The sequence below is a fragment of the Poecile atricapillus genome, chromosome 4 (genome assembly GCF_030490865.1).
Source record: "Poecile atricapillus isolate bPoeAtr1 chromosome 4, bPoeAtr1.hap1, whole genome shotgun sequence".
In the NCBI taxonomy this organism is placed as follows: Eukaryota; Metazoa; Chordata; class Aves; order Passeriformes; family Paridae; genus Poecile; species Poecile atricapillus.
Genome location: NC_081252.1, coordinates 3,193,303 through 3,211,743, shown reverse-complemented (window position 1 = coordinate 3,211,743; position 18,441 = coordinate 3,193,303). Strand labels below are relative to the sequence as shown.

The window sequence follows — 18,441 nt, the reverse complement described above, 5'->3', positions numbered from 1 at the left end:
TGCTTCCCCTGCTGTTTCCTGCTCTAATCTGCTTGCTCCTGTCTGTGCTACGGGTGGGCAAGGAAGGGATGTGTATCCAGCCATTCTCCTCCTTACACTGCAGCCTTGCAGCTGGTACTGAGCTAGACATGAGCCAGGCAAGGCCTGACTCACTGAGCGAAGCTGCCTTAGCACAAGTTGCTCCATTCACCCTGCTGCCTACACCGAGTGGTCCCTGTCTGGTTTCTCAAGGGTAGGACTAATCCCAGCCAGACACAAGAATATGTTGGGTGCTCACTGTGCCATCTCTGACCACGAAATGCTGCTCCCTGCTGGGGATGGGGGACTGACAGGGAACACGGCATGGCTTGTGCTCTTGCCGAGAGCTTTGCTTTCCCAGAATGTGCTCAGCAGTTGTGTGCATTGCAGGCTGGCACTGGTGTACCTGAGGAGCAGCCAAGAGGAGGCAGGCTGGGCTACCTGCACTTGCTGGGGAAAAGATGGGGAATGAAAGGTGAAGCTCAACAGAAAGTTTAGGAATGACTTGAGAAAATCCAGGCTGTCCCTGGTGCTCATGACCTGAGGTGTCATGACACTGCCAGAGACAGAGGATCAGGTAGCAGGAAGTCGGGGGCTGACTATCAGCTATGAGGGACAAACCCTGTGGCAGCCTGTGGGTCAGTGTCTGGAATGCTTCCCTGCTGAAGGGCTGTATCCAACAGAGTAACCCAGGGCATTTAATCCTGACTGCACTGAACACAACCAGCTGCAGCTAGGCAGATGAAGAAGGAAAAAAGCTTAGCAAAGAGCCGCTTCTGCTTACACCCTCTGTGCTCACACAATGCCTTGGAGTGTGTCTGCTACTGCTCTTTCCCCACAGCCTGCCGCTCATGCTGACCTGAGACAGGGCTGGAGCTGGGACTGCTGTGGCATTTGAGGACCCGATGGCAAGTAAGGAAATCCTGCATGCTGTGTGGAACTGGGAGCCTGGACAGGTTGGCTGTGTGGCTGTGCTGCCCGGTGTGGCTCGGTCAGTAAGAGCCTGTGCAGGTGGGGCCTTCTCAGCCAAACGCTGCTCCCCTGCTGGAATGTGATCCCTGCTGGCTAATCTGGGCACAGCTGCTCCTTCAACAGCTGAGCAGCTGGGTCAGCTGCTTGGGTAGGGCAGTACCCCTCTGTGGAGCATTTCAGCCATCCCAGGCTTTTTATGGGGAGGCCGACAGGCTGCCTCGGTGTCCGCAGCGCTGTCCCGCACTGCAGCAGCTGCTCAGAGCTGGGCCCCACCAGGGGAGAGGCAGGAGCCCGGCTGCTCTGCAGGGCAGGGGCACAGATAATGGAGGGATTCGCTCCTGTCCTGCATCTACCCCATCATTTATTTATGGGACAGGAAGCTAAGTGTTTAGAGGCTTGGGTGTGTTTATTAGGGAAAGCTCAAGCAAGTCTTGCTGGTGTGCTTTGCCTTGCCAAGTAGGACTTGGGATTTTTGTGTTGCATGTGGGGTATTTGGGGTTGGAAGCTGGGGAAAAGAGAAGGCTTTTTGTCTTGTTTCTCCCTCTGTCACGTAACCTGGCTGAAGGTAAATTCAGTCAGGTGTGTGACACTGAAAATGTACAAGGCCCTGATGTAGCAGGGGCAGAGGAGAGCTTACAGCTGTGTGTGTGTCTCTGTTCCAGGCTGCCCTGGTCAGACGAGGTCTGTGTGCCTCAGAACTGACAAGAATAAATCTAATCCCATTTTTTGCCCTTAAGCTGGCAGTCCTGATTGCCAGGTAGGTTAGCCACAAATGTTCCTGGCTGTGGTGCTCAGCGTACAAACAGCGCCTTCCTGGGGGCCACCCCCTCCTGGACTTCCCACAAGAATTATCTTTATCCTGCTTTTCAGTGCTGGCAGTTACCACTCAGGAGACCATAAAATGGGAGAAAGGGTAGGAAGGAAGTGTCCCTTTGCCAGCATTTCCTGCTGTTTGAGTCTTTTCTCCCATGTCCAAGAGCTATAAATAATCCTGTTCCTCTAAGAGACACCAGTAAATGCAGAGTGCCCCGGCTGGCTCCTGGAGTGGTGACAAGGCTTTGTCTCCTAGTAGAGCCATTGGAAAACCCAGAGCTCCGTGGCCTGCTACAGAGGAGAGGGTCACAGCAAATGGGAAAGTGACACTTGTCCCTGCCAAATGTGCTCTCCTGGACCACACAGGGAACTCATGTCAAGACTCCTGGGATAAGTCTGAGCCCTGCTTGCTGTGGGGAGAAGAAAGCACCACAACATGGCCGAAGGGTTTTCTTTCTTTTTTGAATTTAAATCCTGTGCAGTGTGCTGTCACCATTTTATTTCTTTACAGCATCAAGGAGAGAGAAAATGGGACCTCAAAACCCACTACAAAACAGCTGTGAGGCTGTGTTTTATAACATGGACACTTAGCTGGGTGTGAGGGAAATAATTCTTAAGTAGAGCAGGCTACTCAGGGACGTGGTGGAATCATCATGCCTGCAGACAATTAGAAAAGGTGGAGATGTGGCACAGTGGTGGATTTGGTGGTGTTAGGTTCACAGCTGCACTTGACCTTAGGGGTCTTTCCTAACCTAAATTATTTCATGAACACAGATTAAGTGATAGGTGCTTTCACCTCACACCTTGGAAGATGAGAACAAATAACCAATTGTAAAAAAAAAGATGAGTTTGGAAGCAATAGACTGGACAGGAATTAAAGTCTCATGCGCAGCTTAGAAGAGCAGTGAGGGCTAAGACAGACCAGCAGCTTTGTCTTCTCAGAAAATAACCTCTCCCTGAGCAGTTCACATTAACTTCACTCGACAGAAATAGGCCATCCAAGTGACTGTGGCTACACGAGCCTGCGTGTGGCACTGTTTGTCACAGCCTCAAAAGACATTCAGAGGACACCGTGCACCCAGGAGCTGGGTGTGAGGGAAGCTGAGGGGCAGCCCCAGGCGAGGCATGAGAAGCCAGCAGGGTCGCTTCCCATGGAATTTACAAGCAAAATATTGCCTGACAATTTCTTCCAAACGATACACACACAAAATTCACCAGCAACTCGGGTACAAAATGAGGAGGCTAACACCAAGCCAGCTCTGCCAGAGGTGACTGCGGTGTTCCTCCCTTGTGCCCTCAGCTCCCACTCCCTCAGCCCCAATTCCAGCATGTACTAACCAAAGGATATTTTACCACCAGGGTGTGATGGAGGTTTGGGCACATGACTGGATGTTGCTGGGGCAGGATATCTTTGGGGTCAGACAGGTACACACCATGTACCCATCCTGTCCAGGCTGTGGGCAGGAGCTGAGGGATGACAGCAAGTCCTGCCATGCTGAGATCCCCACGCTGAGGGCACGCTCCCTCCTTTCACAAACCAAACACCTGATGCTTCGGCTTTCCAACAAACATGGATGTTTTCCCCCTTAAATCCCCAACCCAGCTGCATGTTGCCAATCTGCCCCATGAAGAAAAGAAAAATGCATAAAAAATATAGTTTTACTCACGTTTTCTCAGCAGGCTTCAAGCTGAGATGTGCATCCTCCTGCACTGTCTCAGGGCTGGACTCCTGTCCGGCTGCCCCCAGCCCAGCTGTCCCTCGTTAGCCCTGATGGCCACACAGGTGTTGGCCATAAAAACCCAGCAGGAAGGATGGTGTCCTAGTTTAGGGCAAATCTGGGAGAGAACCTCTAAATGGGTGCTTCTTCTTCCCTGTGTTCGCTCTCAGAGCCAGTTTCAAAAGTGCAGAACTTAATATATAACATAAACCAGGTGACTGGGGATACCAGTATCATAAAGTCACCCCAGGACAGGTGGGCAGTGAGCCCTGCTGTGGTTTTGGGGGGCTTTTGGTGCTGTTGGTGAGGGCTGGGTGTCCAGAGCCCCTCACTAACAGGGCTCCCCTCAGCAGCCCCTAAGATGGGGCCTTTGTGAGGTAAAACAGTTCCCGCCGAAAATTTTGGCGGGAAGAGGCAAGAGAAACTTCTGCTCAGGGCCCCCTTTCTCTCCCAAAACCTCCCTTCGTGGCTTCTCATATTCCAATTTCATCCTTTCTAAACTGGTGTGGGATTTGTTTTTATTTTATTTCTGTTTTGTTTTGTTTAATCAGAGTTTTATTTTACCTCAGTAAAAGCACAAGCACCTCTGGAATGGTTCCCTCCGTATTCTGTCACACTTTCACCAGTTCTTACCCTCCCCAGCTGAATTATGTCCTTGGTTTTTGTTTTTTTCTTTTGCATTTCAGTTCTCCAAGATAATTTAGTGTTAAAATGAAGGATTTAAAAAGTATGGCTGGATTTGCTCATTTGAAGTCCCCTTGCTTCTCAGCACAGCCCTAGCAGAAGGCCATGGCCTCGGGCTGCAAACCACAGAGCAAAAAGCTGCCTGGCTCACATGTACCATTTCCTATATGGTGTAGGGAAAAAATAGCCTTTTTTCCTAATCCCAAATCTGGCAGAGCCACATTGACCCCCCTCTCCAGCTTGTCTGAGGGTGCTGAGCCTGGCTGGCTCCATCTCCCCGACATCTTGAAACGGGCAAGAAGAAAGCAGATTTTTGCAATGGTTTTTGGCACCGATGTGCAGCAAGCTGCACGAAGGCTGGCCACAGACACACATCCAGCTGCACAAAGCAAAGGCTGATTGTTCAGTAACACATGGACAGAAAGAGCAGAGCTGCAGGATGCTTGGTTCCTGTGCAAAGGCACGAGCAGCGCTCCTGTGGGAACGCAGCCAAGCCGTGCCACAGTCAGGACACATCCCCTCCGCAGGGCTAAAAAGGGATGAGCAGCCCTTATGGAAACACTGGCTTGGAAGGTGGTTGAATGAGGCACGGAGAAACAGGGATGGGGTCTCTAGGTGTGCCTCAGTTTGCTCACACCCATTTAAAGCAGGGGCTCTGATGAAAAGCTCGCTCTGTTCCCTGTTTTGCAAAGGACAGGATTTATGTGGAGCGAGTATGGAGACTATCCAGTCTGCTTTACTTACTTCTCTTAATTACCAGCCTAAACAGTCACGACAGCAGTTGAGTTGTAAAGATGATGGATAAACTGACACATGAACTGTTGTGCTCTGGGTTTCACCAATTTTATAGGTAACCTTCACAAAAGATCTTGTGTGCAAACTTACAACCCAACAGACCCTGGTATGTAAACACTCTTTACTAGATTTAGTCTTGAGGAAAGCATCTGATGTGAATTCCTTGTGACCATCAGTCGCCCAAGGGCTCTGATAAAAAAAGGCCAATTTTAAGTTGGATGAGTAGATTTTCCTGGCGCTCGTATCACGTGCATGTTGCTAAAAGCATGTGAGGCCTCAGTGTGAGCTGGCCTGCTTTGACTGGAGATACTAATTTAAGGGATGCTGACCCAGGAAAAAGGCTTTTCCTAACTAATATGCAAATGTAACGTAATGGTATTGGATTTTGTACAAGGAGATTTTACCTGGAACTGGCCCCACATGTCACAAGTGTAACCATTTTATCCTTTTTCTCCAGTCACTGAGGGGAGATCCGTGCTTTCCCACTGTGCCTGCAGCCAGCTGAAGGGGGCTGTCACACCATCCTTCAACAGTCCATGACCTACCTGGAGACAGCTCTGGAGAAGGTGCTTGACCTAGGTACCATAAAGTGACTTGGGAAGGAGTCCCACCCATTGTTACCTACAAACAGAGGCCACCCAGGCTGGCAAACATCCATGCTGTCATCCCTGTGGCAGGGTGGGATGTAGGGCATTCCACACCAATATCCAAACCAGATGTTTCTCTTATAAAAATAAGGCTCAATCTTAGCAAAAATTGCCAGGCTGCTGAGAACTCCTTCCCTGAGATGTGTTTTGGGGAAGGGGTAGCAGAGCAGATGGTGCTCACTGTATTTGAGGTACTGGTTTTCTCCACTGCAGCCATTGTAATACAGTGTCAGTTTTAAAAATCTCATGTAACCAGACCCAAAATGCAGATTTGTGTCAGGAAGTTTGCAAGGACTGGACAGTAAGTGTAAAATTCTATCCCTGGTATTCCTATCCCATGTAATCAGTCTGGGAAATCCTGGGTTTCCATTATCCTCTAGTTTCAGAGCCACAGGAGAAAGGCAAGGTGGGATAAAGAACAATGAATACACTCCCCTTTTTGCCAGACATAAAAGAAGTAGATCTTTTTGCCTGAGAAGTACATCTTCAGGCTTACCTGATGTTTAATTACCTTTAAATACATATTAAGGTGTACTTCTACCAAACTCAGTAAACTTTGCAGTTAGGAGGGTGATTTTTGAACAAAACTGTGCAAAGAAAGTTTTTTCTGCACTTACCACAAAAACTGTGGCTTTAACTCATTTCTCACTTGGAAATATAAGCTGTTATAAAAACATCAGTGACTATCACTTGCCTTATTAGCTGATGTTTCTGTGTACTGTGGGAACACACACAGGACTTGCTTTATCCACCCCAAACTTGCTGGAGGTGCTCCCCCTGAAGCCACGTGGGTTCCTGGAGTAAACAGGCAGATCCTGTTTGGATGGAGCCACTTCCTGACCTGGGCATATACGGCAGGACTTGTGTTTTTCAGGAAAGAACTCACTAAATGGAAAATATAAAAACACCTCCCAGATCTACCATATCTTCTTGAGTTGTTTTGGTAAGTGTAAGATGGAAGGGTGGCTGCAAAATAAAAAATGAAAAAAAAAATCTGCATATAAAGTGGTTTTAAATCTAATAAATCAAACTGCAGCAGTGGGTAGGATTTTTGTTTTTAGGGCAAATGAAATGTGTTGATTGGATTTAAACAGCTCCCCCCGCTGTTTGCCTGATACTCTACTCAAAGCTGGGCTTTATAAATCATGTCAGTAGAGATCCCTGTCACTCCTCAGGGAAATCTTTCAGGCTGCAGCAGAAACACAGACCACAGCTATGAGTATTCAAAATAAAGATATAATTTCCCCCACATTCCTGCAGTGAATTCCTTGCTTCATGCTAGCTTGGACTCTTCTGAGATGCAGGCTGCCATAAAAGATGTTTGAACTCCAGACTCAGAGGACCACAGGATACAGAAGAGGAAAAAATTTGTTATTTTCGTGGCCAACATCTCCTTTGTAAAGTCACTTAATGGTACCTTCAGCATGTGTTGAAACAGGGTGAAGCTGCTTCTGGTAGCCCTTTATTATATTAAAAAACAACCACAACAACAGCAACAGAACCAGGATGAGATGTTTCAAGCTACTGCATGACTATCTTTGGGGTTCCCTCTTTTAGTTAAGGTCTTCACAAAATACAAAATTAAATGTCTTTTCTACATACAGAACAAAGTAGAATCAAGTAATGATTAGAGTATGTACAAAAACTTACACATTCTGTCTTGTTCTTTAAAAAATATAAATATCAATAATGTTCCGTAAAATGGGTTGGTTTTATTTTTAAGGCTTCATTCTTAGATCCTTCATTATTTAATGAGGTGTCAAGTAGGCAGAAAAGGGAGGGAAGAGAAGGGGTCATGTTTTAATTGAAGGACACGTGTTTAATTCCTGTGAGATTCTTCCTCATCTCTGGCAGGAGGAGATTTCCCTCCACACTGATTTAAATTTCCAGGAAGCAGAGGTGGAAGGAAAGGAAAATAAAACCTTTATTATTGCTTTTTTTTTTTTTTTTTCCTTCATTAAAATCTTGGTTTAGACCTGTCTCTATCCATTGTCTTTGAAGAGGACCATCTGCCAAGTACTGGGATCACAGGGACTCGGGCAGGGCTGTATCCCAGCTCCACCTGGGACAGGTTAGAGCGAGGAAGAGGCTGCTGGAGGTGTTTTACCACCGACCCCAGAGGAGGTAGCAAGTGCTGCAGCCAGGGCAGCTGCTGCTGCTGCATCCCTGGGCGTGAAGTCCGTGGGCAGACTTTCCATCAGGCACTTGAGCTGCTCCTGGCCCAGCTTGATTTTGTCGTCGAGCTCTCGCTGCTCTATGAGGAGCGCGGATTTCATCTTCACAAAGTGCTGGTAGTCCTGGAGCTGCTCCTCAGAGAGGTAGTTGCCCAGGATGTCCAAGACCACCCGTTCCCGACGGTCCAGGTTTTCCTTGAGCTCCCGGGCGTCTTCGTGCTGGCCAGCCAGCAGCTTCCGCTTCTCGTTCAGCGAACTCTGCACACCAGAGACAGCCCTTCAGTACCAGCAGCACCACACTCCCTGCTCCCCCTTGCCTTCCTCCCAGCACCACCTCTGGAGATGGCTGCTAAGCTCCCAGGCCTGCACTCAAAAGCCTGGGAGAGGAGGCCACATTCCTCACTACGGGCGGAGTGTAAACCACGCTGAATTGGACTCTGAACATCCTTGCCAAAGGGAGGCAGGAAACCTCACTTGAAAGCAACAACTACCTGAAAAATCTTTCAAAACCACCCCAAAAATGTTAAAATGTGGCTGTCCTCAACAAAGCTGCTCTGTGTCCAGAAAAAGGCTGCAGGATCCCAGCCATTCGTACAAACAGGGATTAAGATTCCCAGGAGCAATGTCTGAGCTGCTGCTGGTGCAAGAGCACCAGGAGCCCTGTGCTGCCCTCCTGGCAGCCCCTGGAGGTCCCTGTATTGCCTTGGGGGTGGTGGCTGCTGCCCCACGCCCCGAGCAGGCCAGGGCTGTGCCGATACGTACCCGCTCCTCGCTGTTGGCATTGTCCCCCAGGCTGCTCAAGACATTCTCCACGCGGGCCAGGCGTCCCGAGAGGGAGAGCAGGAGGTTCACCACCTTATCCAGATCGCCAATGAACATCTTGTACTTGTCAAACTCGTTGGGTTTGCACAGCGTGCTGATCAACAGCTCCACCTCCTCTCCCAGAGCATTATTCATCTTAATGTCTGCAAGCAGGCTCTCCTTGGCTTCCTTCAGGATTTCCAGTTTGTGGGTCAAGCTCCCGATGAGCTCAGCCTGTTGGAGGGGAAGCATTGCCACATTGGTTGTTACCAGCATCACCCTGCTCATATGGGTGATGACAACAAGAGGATATGGCTGCGGTTCCTGAGGAGCAGGGTGAGGCCAGCAACAGCTGACAAAGAAGTGAGGAAAGGGAGAAAATACTGAAATTCCCCACATCGAAGATAACCCAAGTAGCCCAATAGGTTGCATGAGGATATATTTGTTCAATGAACATTTATAAAAGAGATCTCTGATTTGGTGTTCTGATACCCAGCTACCGACAGATGAGTGCTCTTCAAAACCTCCAAGTGAGAAGAGCTGCAGCCACCTCTCCAATGTATTCCTGATATCCAGCCTGAAATGCCTTGAACTGCACCAAACAAGTGCCTCACACATGGAGGCATCAAGGAAATGTTCACACCAAAGATGCTCTGGATTTACTGTGCCTGAACACACACCCATTTTGCAAAAACACTGACACCTATTTCTCTGCCAAAGAAAAGGAGGCCCCCGGGGTTCGGTTACTCCAGGAATGGCAGTGCTGCACATGTGCCGGAGATCCTAATTTCTGTTAGGATTTAGTGGAAAGACATATGCAAAAGCAAGTCTCTGGCCTAGGGCTTGCAATTCTTGTTTCCATCTACTCAGAACTGAGAGCACAGCCAACAGGGGAAGCTCTCTATTCTCAGTGTCTCTAGTTCACGCACTGCTGAGGCACAAACACGGGTGTGTTCATCTACTCTGCACAACACAAACACCGCAGGATGAAACGAGTCCATCACAAGGTGGCCTGAAAATATTCTCCCAAAGTCCTTTTTCCATTACCACTGAGTGTCATTCCAAGCAGGAGGCAGTCCTGCTTTGGAGGAGGAAGGATTTTTGAACACTGGTCAGGCTAGGGTCACTGAGCTGGCCCCAGTGCTCAGGATGGGCTGGCAGTGGGGTTCCCAAGCTGCTGTGGCAGCAGGGAGCACATGGCGCTGTATGGCCAGGCACCACTAGATGGAACACTCGGGCGCGCATTGCTGTGTGGCTGCAATGCTACAGCCTGCTCTCAGCTGCCACACACATGCAGAGGCTGAGCAGAAGGCCAGTAACCGTCCCTGAAAACAAACATCCACTCCCTGGAATGACCTCCGCCGACTAGCAGGGTAGCGCAGGGGAGAGGGAGCAAAGGTGGTACTAAATCCCACCTCCTAAGGGTCAACCAAAACTCCTTTATGGACATTCCTCCCTCAGAAGTACCCAGAGACAAAACCCAGCCCTTGCCTTCCCTGGGGCTATGATTAACTAATGCCCCCTTCCAAAGAAAGATCCTCTGCAGCTGCTTGCTGGATCAAATCCTGAGGAGCAAAAGGAAGGATCCACGTTCCATGGTTCATGTTATGTAGGGAAATCTCTATGGCAGGGCTCCATGGGGTGGTCCCAAAGTCTGGCATTAACCTCAGCAAGTTCTCAGGTGGATGGAGCTGCTGGGAACGGGCAGCTGTTCCTCCCTGCTCCAGGAGATTTGTCCTCCAACTGTAGCAGGAGGCTATGGGGCTCCTGACAGTGAGGCACCTTTGCTCTGAAGGCCTGGGAGCTGGAGGGGCCTGTCACTTGGGTTTGTGTTCATTAATCAGTGACTCTCCTGCAATCCCAAATACCAGCCAACAGAGCTCTCTCAGGGGCTGCCACTCCCTTGGGAGCTGAGTGCAGCTTGGGCCAGATAATGAAAGCAGCAGGCAAAGGCCCTGGGCAAATGCTTTTGTTTAGGGACCCACCTGTGTATTTGTGACCCAGAATCTGTGTAGGGCCACAGAAAGAAGAGGTGGTGAACAGAAAATGAAATCTGGGCTGTGCTACTCTGTCCATGGCAGTGTGGGATGGTTTAGACTTCGAGGCAGGCATGGCTGCTTTCAACAGGAAGGTAGGAGGTGTGTAAGAGAGCCACAGACAGGCCACAAGCACCTGCCTGTGGCCCCCTGGGATGTGGGAGCTAAGCAGCATGTCTGTAGTTACCAGGTAACTCATGTGAGACAACCATAGGGGCAAATCAGAAGGCCCTGTGAAAGCCCTGGAAGCAGAGCATGGAAGCCTCCAGCAGGAGCAGCAGGGGATGTTCCACAGTGAAATGGAGCCTCAGTAAGAGAGCAAAATGTGTCCTCCCCTCCTGCCTGCAGACAGCAGGTGAAATGGGTAAAGTGACTTCACTCAAGAGCAAAGTCCTGGGAAAAAATCTCCAGCGCTCAGTGCAGCCACTGGCTGGACTCTGTTCTTGTTTGCAACCCAAGCTGGCCTTGCACAACTTGCTTCACCTCTCCCTTTTCCTTCCTTGCTGTGGAACAGGGACTGACAATCTGTATACTCAGCATTGGGTATGACCCAGGCCCGCCTCAGGGTGGTGCAAGATTGGTACTCAATTTGCAGTGAGTAATTCAGATTAACTCTCTTCTACAATTTGGGTGACTCTAACGAAGCTTTGCAGGTGGCCTAATCACTCCCACGCAATTTTGGGTGCTGCCAAAAGCTGACATCAAATAGAAATCCACTTTACTTCAGGGCTTATTATTATTTCAGGAATGTAAGCAGCAAACAGTGCTGTCTGCCGAATTTACCTTTTTCTCATTGATGTCCAGCAGCTCTTCTTCCTCACCTGCTTCTTCTGGCAAGTCCTTGATCTTATTGAGCAGCTCTGCTTTGGGTGCTGAAACGCTGTAGTAAGCAGGACAGGTGACCAGGGTGACAGGAGCTTCCTTTTCTTCTCTCCTACAACACAGTGAAGAAACAGGAAGAGTTCAGTCTGAGCCTGACTTTTCCCAGTGTTTAGGTCCATCTCCTCTTTTGTACCTTCCCAGTGATTAGCCACCAGGAGAAGGCAGATTCCTGCCATCAGGGGGGGTGTGTCAGCTGCTGTCCCAGCACAGCACAGACACTGGGTTCAAGGGTGACTGGACACCACACAGGATTTACCTTGCTGAAGGTCAGCCAGCACAGGCTCAGCTGGAGGTGGCCAGACTGGCCTTACCTGGCATCATGCAGTACACCTGACTCCTGGACAATTCTCCAGCTGCCACTAGGAAGTCTCTGTCCTAAAAAACCCACACTGGGAGTCTTGGGCTGATCTTGTAATAAGTTGGTCCCCTCATCTCTCCTTCCAGAATTTGGCCTCTTGCTATCTCTGTGCCTGCCATTATTTTTATCCTGATTTTACTTTCGTTCCTCTGTTCCTTTCCTTTGGACTGAACTGCTTCAGATTACTAAGGTTCAGATAGCAAAATCCAATTATATTTCCAGGGATGCTTCATTTCCTGCTCTGCTCCCAAGCTCAGCACAGTTTTCTACACAGCCCAGAGAGGCGAGCTCAGAGCCCAAACAGAAGAGCCTATCTCATGGGAAAAGCTGTTTGGAAATGTCCTGCCAGGCCTCACACCTCTGAACTGCAAAACTCACTCTCACCTATAGACATGCAGAAAAAAATTGGCACAGGTTTTTCCTTAGAAGCAAGGGAGCAGGGAGCTCTGCCCAGCAGTGCTTACGTGTCACCCGCCACTGCCGTCCTGCTGGCTCGTGTCTGCGACATCTTCCTCTTCATGTTGTTCTCCTTCAGCACGCTGGTTCCACCGGGGAAAATCCCTTCCATCAAGTCCATGGTTGTCTTCATTTTGGAATCTGGATCCAGGATATCAGCCAGAGACTTGTCTTTATGGACAATTTCTTTTGCTAGAGCCTCTGACTTGATATCCTCTGGGGTTTTGGTCTTTGCCTTCACTGGGGGTGCTGTGCCGGTTATTTCGGAGTCCAGGCTGGCACTTTCCAATGCCGGCTCTCTGGGGTTACCTTCAGACTGTCTGTCAGTGCTCTGAGGCCCTTCAGAAGAAGCAGGGGACTGGTGCTGCTGATCCACAGCAGATGGAGAGCCAGTCCTCTTTAATGGGGTTGGCCAGTTATTTTCACTGGTGCTGGTGCCCAACCCCGTTATCTCCCTCTCGGCCAGGGCTTTGGGAAAGCTTTTGAAGCTGCTATGGACAGAAACATTCTGTGAGATGAAGAGAAACCAACCACCCAGTGCTCACCATGGTGAACACAAGGTAAAGGCCTACAAAAAGCGAGTTTTCCTTTTCTATCACTTGTTTTTTGTGTCTCCCCTCTCATTCCCATATAGAGGGTGCACAGTGTGAAGCCACTGGAACCAGAATTGTTTTGTCCCTTCAGCCTGAGCACTGCTGGATTGTCCTTCCAAACAGAAAGAACCAGTGAACAGCGAGTCACTTTGTTTTCTGCTGGCAGGCCGGGGACATTGTGCCTGCCCACCTGGGAGTGCCATCCTGAGCAGCCTCTACCCGTTTGCCCTTGCTATGTTGGAAAAGCTGATCGCTGCTACAATCCCAGCCAGACTCTTCCCAGATGGATATCACAGCATCTCCCTGGGAGTGAGGGAAGTTGTGCTGAGTTAAACCACCTGGGCACCTCGCCCAAAGTCCCATCCTTCAGGAGAATTTCCCTGTACAGCCTGACTGTGACATATTTGCATTGTCATTTCTTGGCAAACAGTCACCGTTTCGTAACGGCATTATTTTGTGCCAGGTCCAGAATATATTCTGGGAAATACTAACTGTTTAGAAAAACCCATCACGGATTTTCACAGCAGTCTCTCAAAATCCTGTAACTGGAAGGAGCCAGTAGCCGTTCCAGCTCTGTGCTGAAGAGGCAACCACACTGAAATCTGCAGGGAGAACCAGCCCAGCAGTGTTCCCCCATAGTCCCCCGCCCTGGGGGTTTTGGGGAGCACCTGTCAGTGCACCTGCTGCTGGACCCTGCTCTGGCCACATCCCTTGAGGCCGCTCTTGGCAGACCAGCAGTGAGTCTGTGTGTCCCTGTCCCCTGACCCAGGCAGCAGCTGGGGGTCCCACGGCACGAGGGAAGAGTCCCGTCTGTCCCAGCCCCGCGTATCTTACTGTATATGGCCCTGCACCGCCCGAGCCGCCGCGCTCCAGCCCGGCCTTACCTCACTCCGGCCTCCTCTGGGAGCCGGGGGGATTTATCTCCAGCTGCCCCATTCCCCTCAACGGGAGGGGGAGGAGGTGGGAATTCATCTGTGCTGTTGGCAGAAGTGCAAGAGCTCAGCTCGGGAAGAGGACGGGATGGCGGTGGCGGGGAGAAGGGTGGCTGGGAAGGCGCGACAAACACCTCATCGTCCTCCTCGTCCTGCAGCGATGGCGGGGGCGTGAGCTGCAGCCCTGACTCCGAGATCCGCAGCTGGGTCATGCCCTGGGGAGAAGGAGTCTCTGGGTCGGAGGAAGTGCTGCTCTGTGTGGGCAGGGACTGCCACCTCTGCGAGGGCTTGGGCCCGGCCGCCGGAGGAGACACCATGGCCCTCGCGTAGCTGCCCTCTTTGGCCCACGCCACTTTGGGCGGGAGGGACCTGTGCGGCAGCCCTGCTTTCCTTCTCCACATCATCTCTTCCGTGGGAGCCTCGGGGGATCTGTCCTGGAGAGCATCCAAAGGCTGTGCCTGAGCGCTCCCGTTGCCCTCGGCGGGAACAGCCTCTCGCTTGGCATGGTGCTGTCTCGGAGCCTGGCTGTCAGCTGTGCTCGGCAAGTCTGAGGGAGCCTGGGCGGGGGTACTAGGAGAAGAGTGGCCAGGCCCAGAAGGAGTAAGGTTAAGGAACAAGGGTTTGAAGCCTTGCTTTTGCTCAGGGTAGTGGCTCCTTGCCTCTGTTGGGGCTGGGAAAAATGCAGAAGTCCTGCTATCTGGCCTGGAAAGTTCTGAGAGCTTGTGATTCTTGACCAGCGTGGCAGGCCCGGTGACAACCTCTGGGCTGTGGAGGGGATGGGGATAGTAATTTGTGAACGCCATTTTCTCTGAGTAGCTTCTCTCTTTCTTGCTGAAAGACCTGAATACCAAGAGACAGACCGTGGTAAGATTAGTAACTCATGAGCGAGCAGGAAAATTGATTGTGCACCTCCTAAATGGGCAAGTTACCAACGCTATCGGAGGCCAGCATCACTGCCTGCTGCTCTAGGGGAGGTACAGCTGTGCTTTGAAACTCAAGTGAAATCCTGAGGCAGACCCACTCCCTCTCACCATCTCCCATCATTTTCAGGGTGTGCTACATCACACATGTAGCAAGCACCACAGCAATGGAAAAAATATTAGGAAAACTTAACACCTGACTTCCTTTCCTGCTCTGCTTTTAATTTTGTTTGTTACAGGTGGGGGAGTAGCAATTATTGTAAGATAGACTATTTAACATTGTCTACCATCAAACTCCATTCTCAATTGCATGTAATCTTAAGAATTTCAGCTCTATGGGCCAAATATTCCCACAATGTTATCTGCTCATTTTGGAAAGGTGCCATTAAAATGATTCAACTGTCTCCAAGAACAAAGCAAGGCCAAAAAATGCACTATTTTGACTATGGAGAAAATGAAAAAAAGCTCTTGAAGCCTTGGAATCCTGTTAGAAGAAAGAGCTCCCTCAGACAGGCAGGTGTGACCAACACCAAAGCCAACACATTCCAACTGCAAGCGGATGTTGAAGCTGCAAAGCCAGCAGATTGTATTATTCCTTCCAGATCTATCAGGGTGTTCACACATGAACCTGAGAAACAGCGTCTGGCCTTTGGAGTGAGGATCCTGCTTGGAATCTAGAGCCAAACCTATCTGCCTGTCTGGCTGTTTAGCTGGAAAACAAACTGAGCAGTAATAATGGCACTGGCAGATGCAAGAGAAGGTGGCTTGGAACCACAAGGCCATACAACAAAATCCAGTAAAACAAAATAAAGCTCTACTGCCAGTGCATTTTCTGTTCTTGAGATGCATTGTCAAATAATCCCCACACTGCCAATCTGTGATGCTGGAGACTTGGGCCCCAAATTTGTTCTCAGATGTACTGGCACAAATGACGAATAACTCTGTCAAAGACATGGGTCGTTCTGGCTTTATTCTGGTGTGACTGAGAATAGAATTTGGCAGCCTGTGCCTGGGGGTGGGGAAATGATCCAGACAGGCTGCTCTTGGTATTGTCTGTGGTTCCTGGACAGTAGCAGTGTGTATTCTTTTCAGATGCTCAGTGTTTGTCGGGAACGCCAGATGGTGATTCTCTAATTCAGAGCTCTCTCCTACTGTGGAAGCAACTGTGGATTCTAAAACTGGTGGAGCAGTTCCCGATGTCGTGTGACACCTGGGGAGCAGAGGAAGAGCATGTGTGACCAGACCAAGTGATTGCTGACCAAGGTTTTTCTCCCTTAACCTTAGTCTGACTGTTTTCCTCCTGGAGCAGGAAAGGTAGTAGGGATGGTCCCATCTCCTCTCCAGCACATGGGGCAGCTGTGTCCCAAGGAAACCTAGAAACCTAATTCCTACTGCCTGCCTTGCCTCCCTCATGGGCCCACGCATGGAGAAGGCTTCTCCTACCCCTTTGTTTTATTTTTTGGGAAATCCAATTCCGAGCAAGAAGGGAAAGCAACCTCCCATCTCCCAGAAGAGATGTGCTTGCGAAGCATGCGGGATGCCTATGCTGCACAAACATCCCAAAACTGTTAATAACCAATAATCTTTGTGCAGTGAAGCATTAAAATGAGAAACCTGGATTTCGTGCCCCAATAAACTTGTTTTCTGTCTGGGTGTTCAATCCCATTACTTGGAAAATAGGTTGGGGAAAGAAAAAAAATAAAAGGAAGGCACAAGGAGTGACTGAGCAGCAGGATGAAATGCCATCTCTAGGAGAGAAGGGGAGGCAGGAGGAGCTGAAACAGCTGCATTGTTCTCTTAGGAAAAAAACATGGAAAAAGTTATTCCAAATCAAAGTAAACGAGTGTGTTTTAAATAACCCTACAAGGATGTGCCTGAAGGCAGATTGAGTCCCTTTAAAACAACATTTATGTGTTCTTAGGGGCAAAAATGGCCAGAAGTAAGATAAACCAGAGCAGGAGCCTTCCTCTGCTTCACTCCCTGACCCAGAGCTGCATGGAGAAACCTTTGGAGACAGCAGTGTTAACTCCCACTGTGACCACAGAGAGGGCTGGCATTTACTGCAAGTTTGTGAGGAACAGAGCTCCTTTGTGAACAATGCTTTTAGTCCCTCTTGATGGCTTTTACTGTAATGGGAGTTAGCTGTTTGGGCACTCAGGGCTTAGGGCAAACATCTATTTATTATTTAAATGTAAATACAGCACGATCAGCTTCAGTTCTTGTTAACTTCAAAACAATCTGGGGCTAAGTGGAGACTTACATAAGTCCTAAGACATTTGAGTTTGTGTGCTTACACTTGTCTATTTTTAAAAAAGTTTCTCTGTCCCCTGTTGCTGAGCAAAACATCCTGATGAAGGGAAGCAGCCCAAAGGCCAGCTCCCAGTTGGGTTTGCTAAAGGAAATATCCTGGGTTTAGTCCCTCATTTTCGGGGAGGCAGCATCCTGGGTGGATAAAACCAGCCAGAGTGGGACGTCGAGGTATTTTCTCCTTTAGGATCCTTCAGTTATGGAATCATCCCATGTGAGTTTCAACAGCAGATCAAACACATTCTTGAAGTTACCTAAGTGGAAATTTGCTGCACAAACATGCTGCACGATGACATGAAGAGGACTGGACAATCAATTAATGTCTGTAGTGAAAGAAAACGCTTGTAGCAGCTCCTCCAAAGTCTGCTGGGCACGGCCCACCTGGAACTGTGTTTGTGCAGGTCTTAGCTCTAGACAACCCCTGACAACTGCTGCTGGCAGGGGCATGGCCAGAGCTGGCCCTGCAGTGACACAGGGGACACGGACACACACCCACCTGGCTCCTGCACCGACCACGTAGAAGGGATCCCTCAGCATGGGGCCGAGTTCACTGCTCTCCCTTCGCAGCAGCTCCTGGCGTACCGAGACGGCGTCGGGCAGAAAGCAAAACAAAACACCAAAACATGGATGAGAATGCCTTCCAAAGCCTGAGAGCGAGTCATTCCCCATGGCTATCCACTCCTTCCTATCTCTAAACAAATTCCTGCAGTGACAGCGCAACGTGATTTGTACCCAGCCTGAAAGGAACACCAAGCACTGTACACAAGGCCCTGAAAAACGAACAGTGAGTGAGGCAGAGAAATCTGCTGTTGAACTGGAAATAAACATTTCCCACAAAAAAATCTGAAAAGGCCAAAAGAAATCTAATAAATAATAATAAATAAATCACTCTGTTGATTTGGCTTTGTCCCCCATGTTTTTAGCTGTGGGTTTGCACTGAAGATGGATCAGAAACAAACCTAATGAAGAAAGCACTTGAACATATACTTGCCTTTCCAACAGACCCTGTGGATTGGTGTATATGCTGCAAGTCAGGCCAGGATTTAGGAACAGGATTTTCACAAGTGCCTCACTGCCTATGGGACTAATTCTTGTTCCACAGGTGGTTACAGCTAAATCCCTCTGAGAAACAGCCATAAGGGCTCTCCCCCCTTCAGCACCTGAATTAATACCCTGTGAGCAAGTCTGCAGTGCTTTTCACCCTCTTCCTCAACTTGGCTTCCAACAGGCAGAACCCCTGTTTTGGCTGCTGAATGTATGACCAATTAAAAATTAGCTTGGAGGGGGAAATAAAGATCTCAAGGACTGTCCTGTACCTCCTGCCTGATAAGAGAT

At 49.5% G+C, this 18,441-nt stretch overlaps 1 protein-coding gene across 5 annotated transcripts in view; it reads right to left on the bottom strand.

Moving 5' to 3' along the window:
• Positions 1–7,099: 7,099 nt before the first annotated feature.
• SHROOM3 (shroom family member 3) overlaps positions 7,100–18,441 on the bottom strand; it is a 70,191-nt gene continuing 58,849 nt past the window's right edge. For 4 of the 5 annotated variants that reach the window (XM_058838885.1, XM_058838882.1, XM_058838884.1 and 1 more), the window contains 6 exons: positions 17,603–17,679; positions 13,832–14,719; positions 12,363–12,845; positions 11,442–11,592; positions 8,584–8,856; positions 7,100–8,079 (listed from right to left, as the gene is read on the bottom strand). In XM_058838885.1, coding sequence (XP_058694868.1) covers positions 7,720–8,079; positions 8,584–8,856; positions 11,442–11,592; positions 12,363–12,845; positions 13,832–14,719; positions 17,603–17,679 — 2,232 coding nt within the window. In that variant the 3' untranslated portion in view covers positions 7,100–7,719. The remainder of the gene's footprint in view (positions 8,080–8,583; positions 8,857–11,441; positions 11,593–12,362; positions 12,846–13,831; positions 14,720–17,602; positions 17,680–18,441) is intronic. The other variant, XM_058838883.1, reaches the window with a different exon arrangement.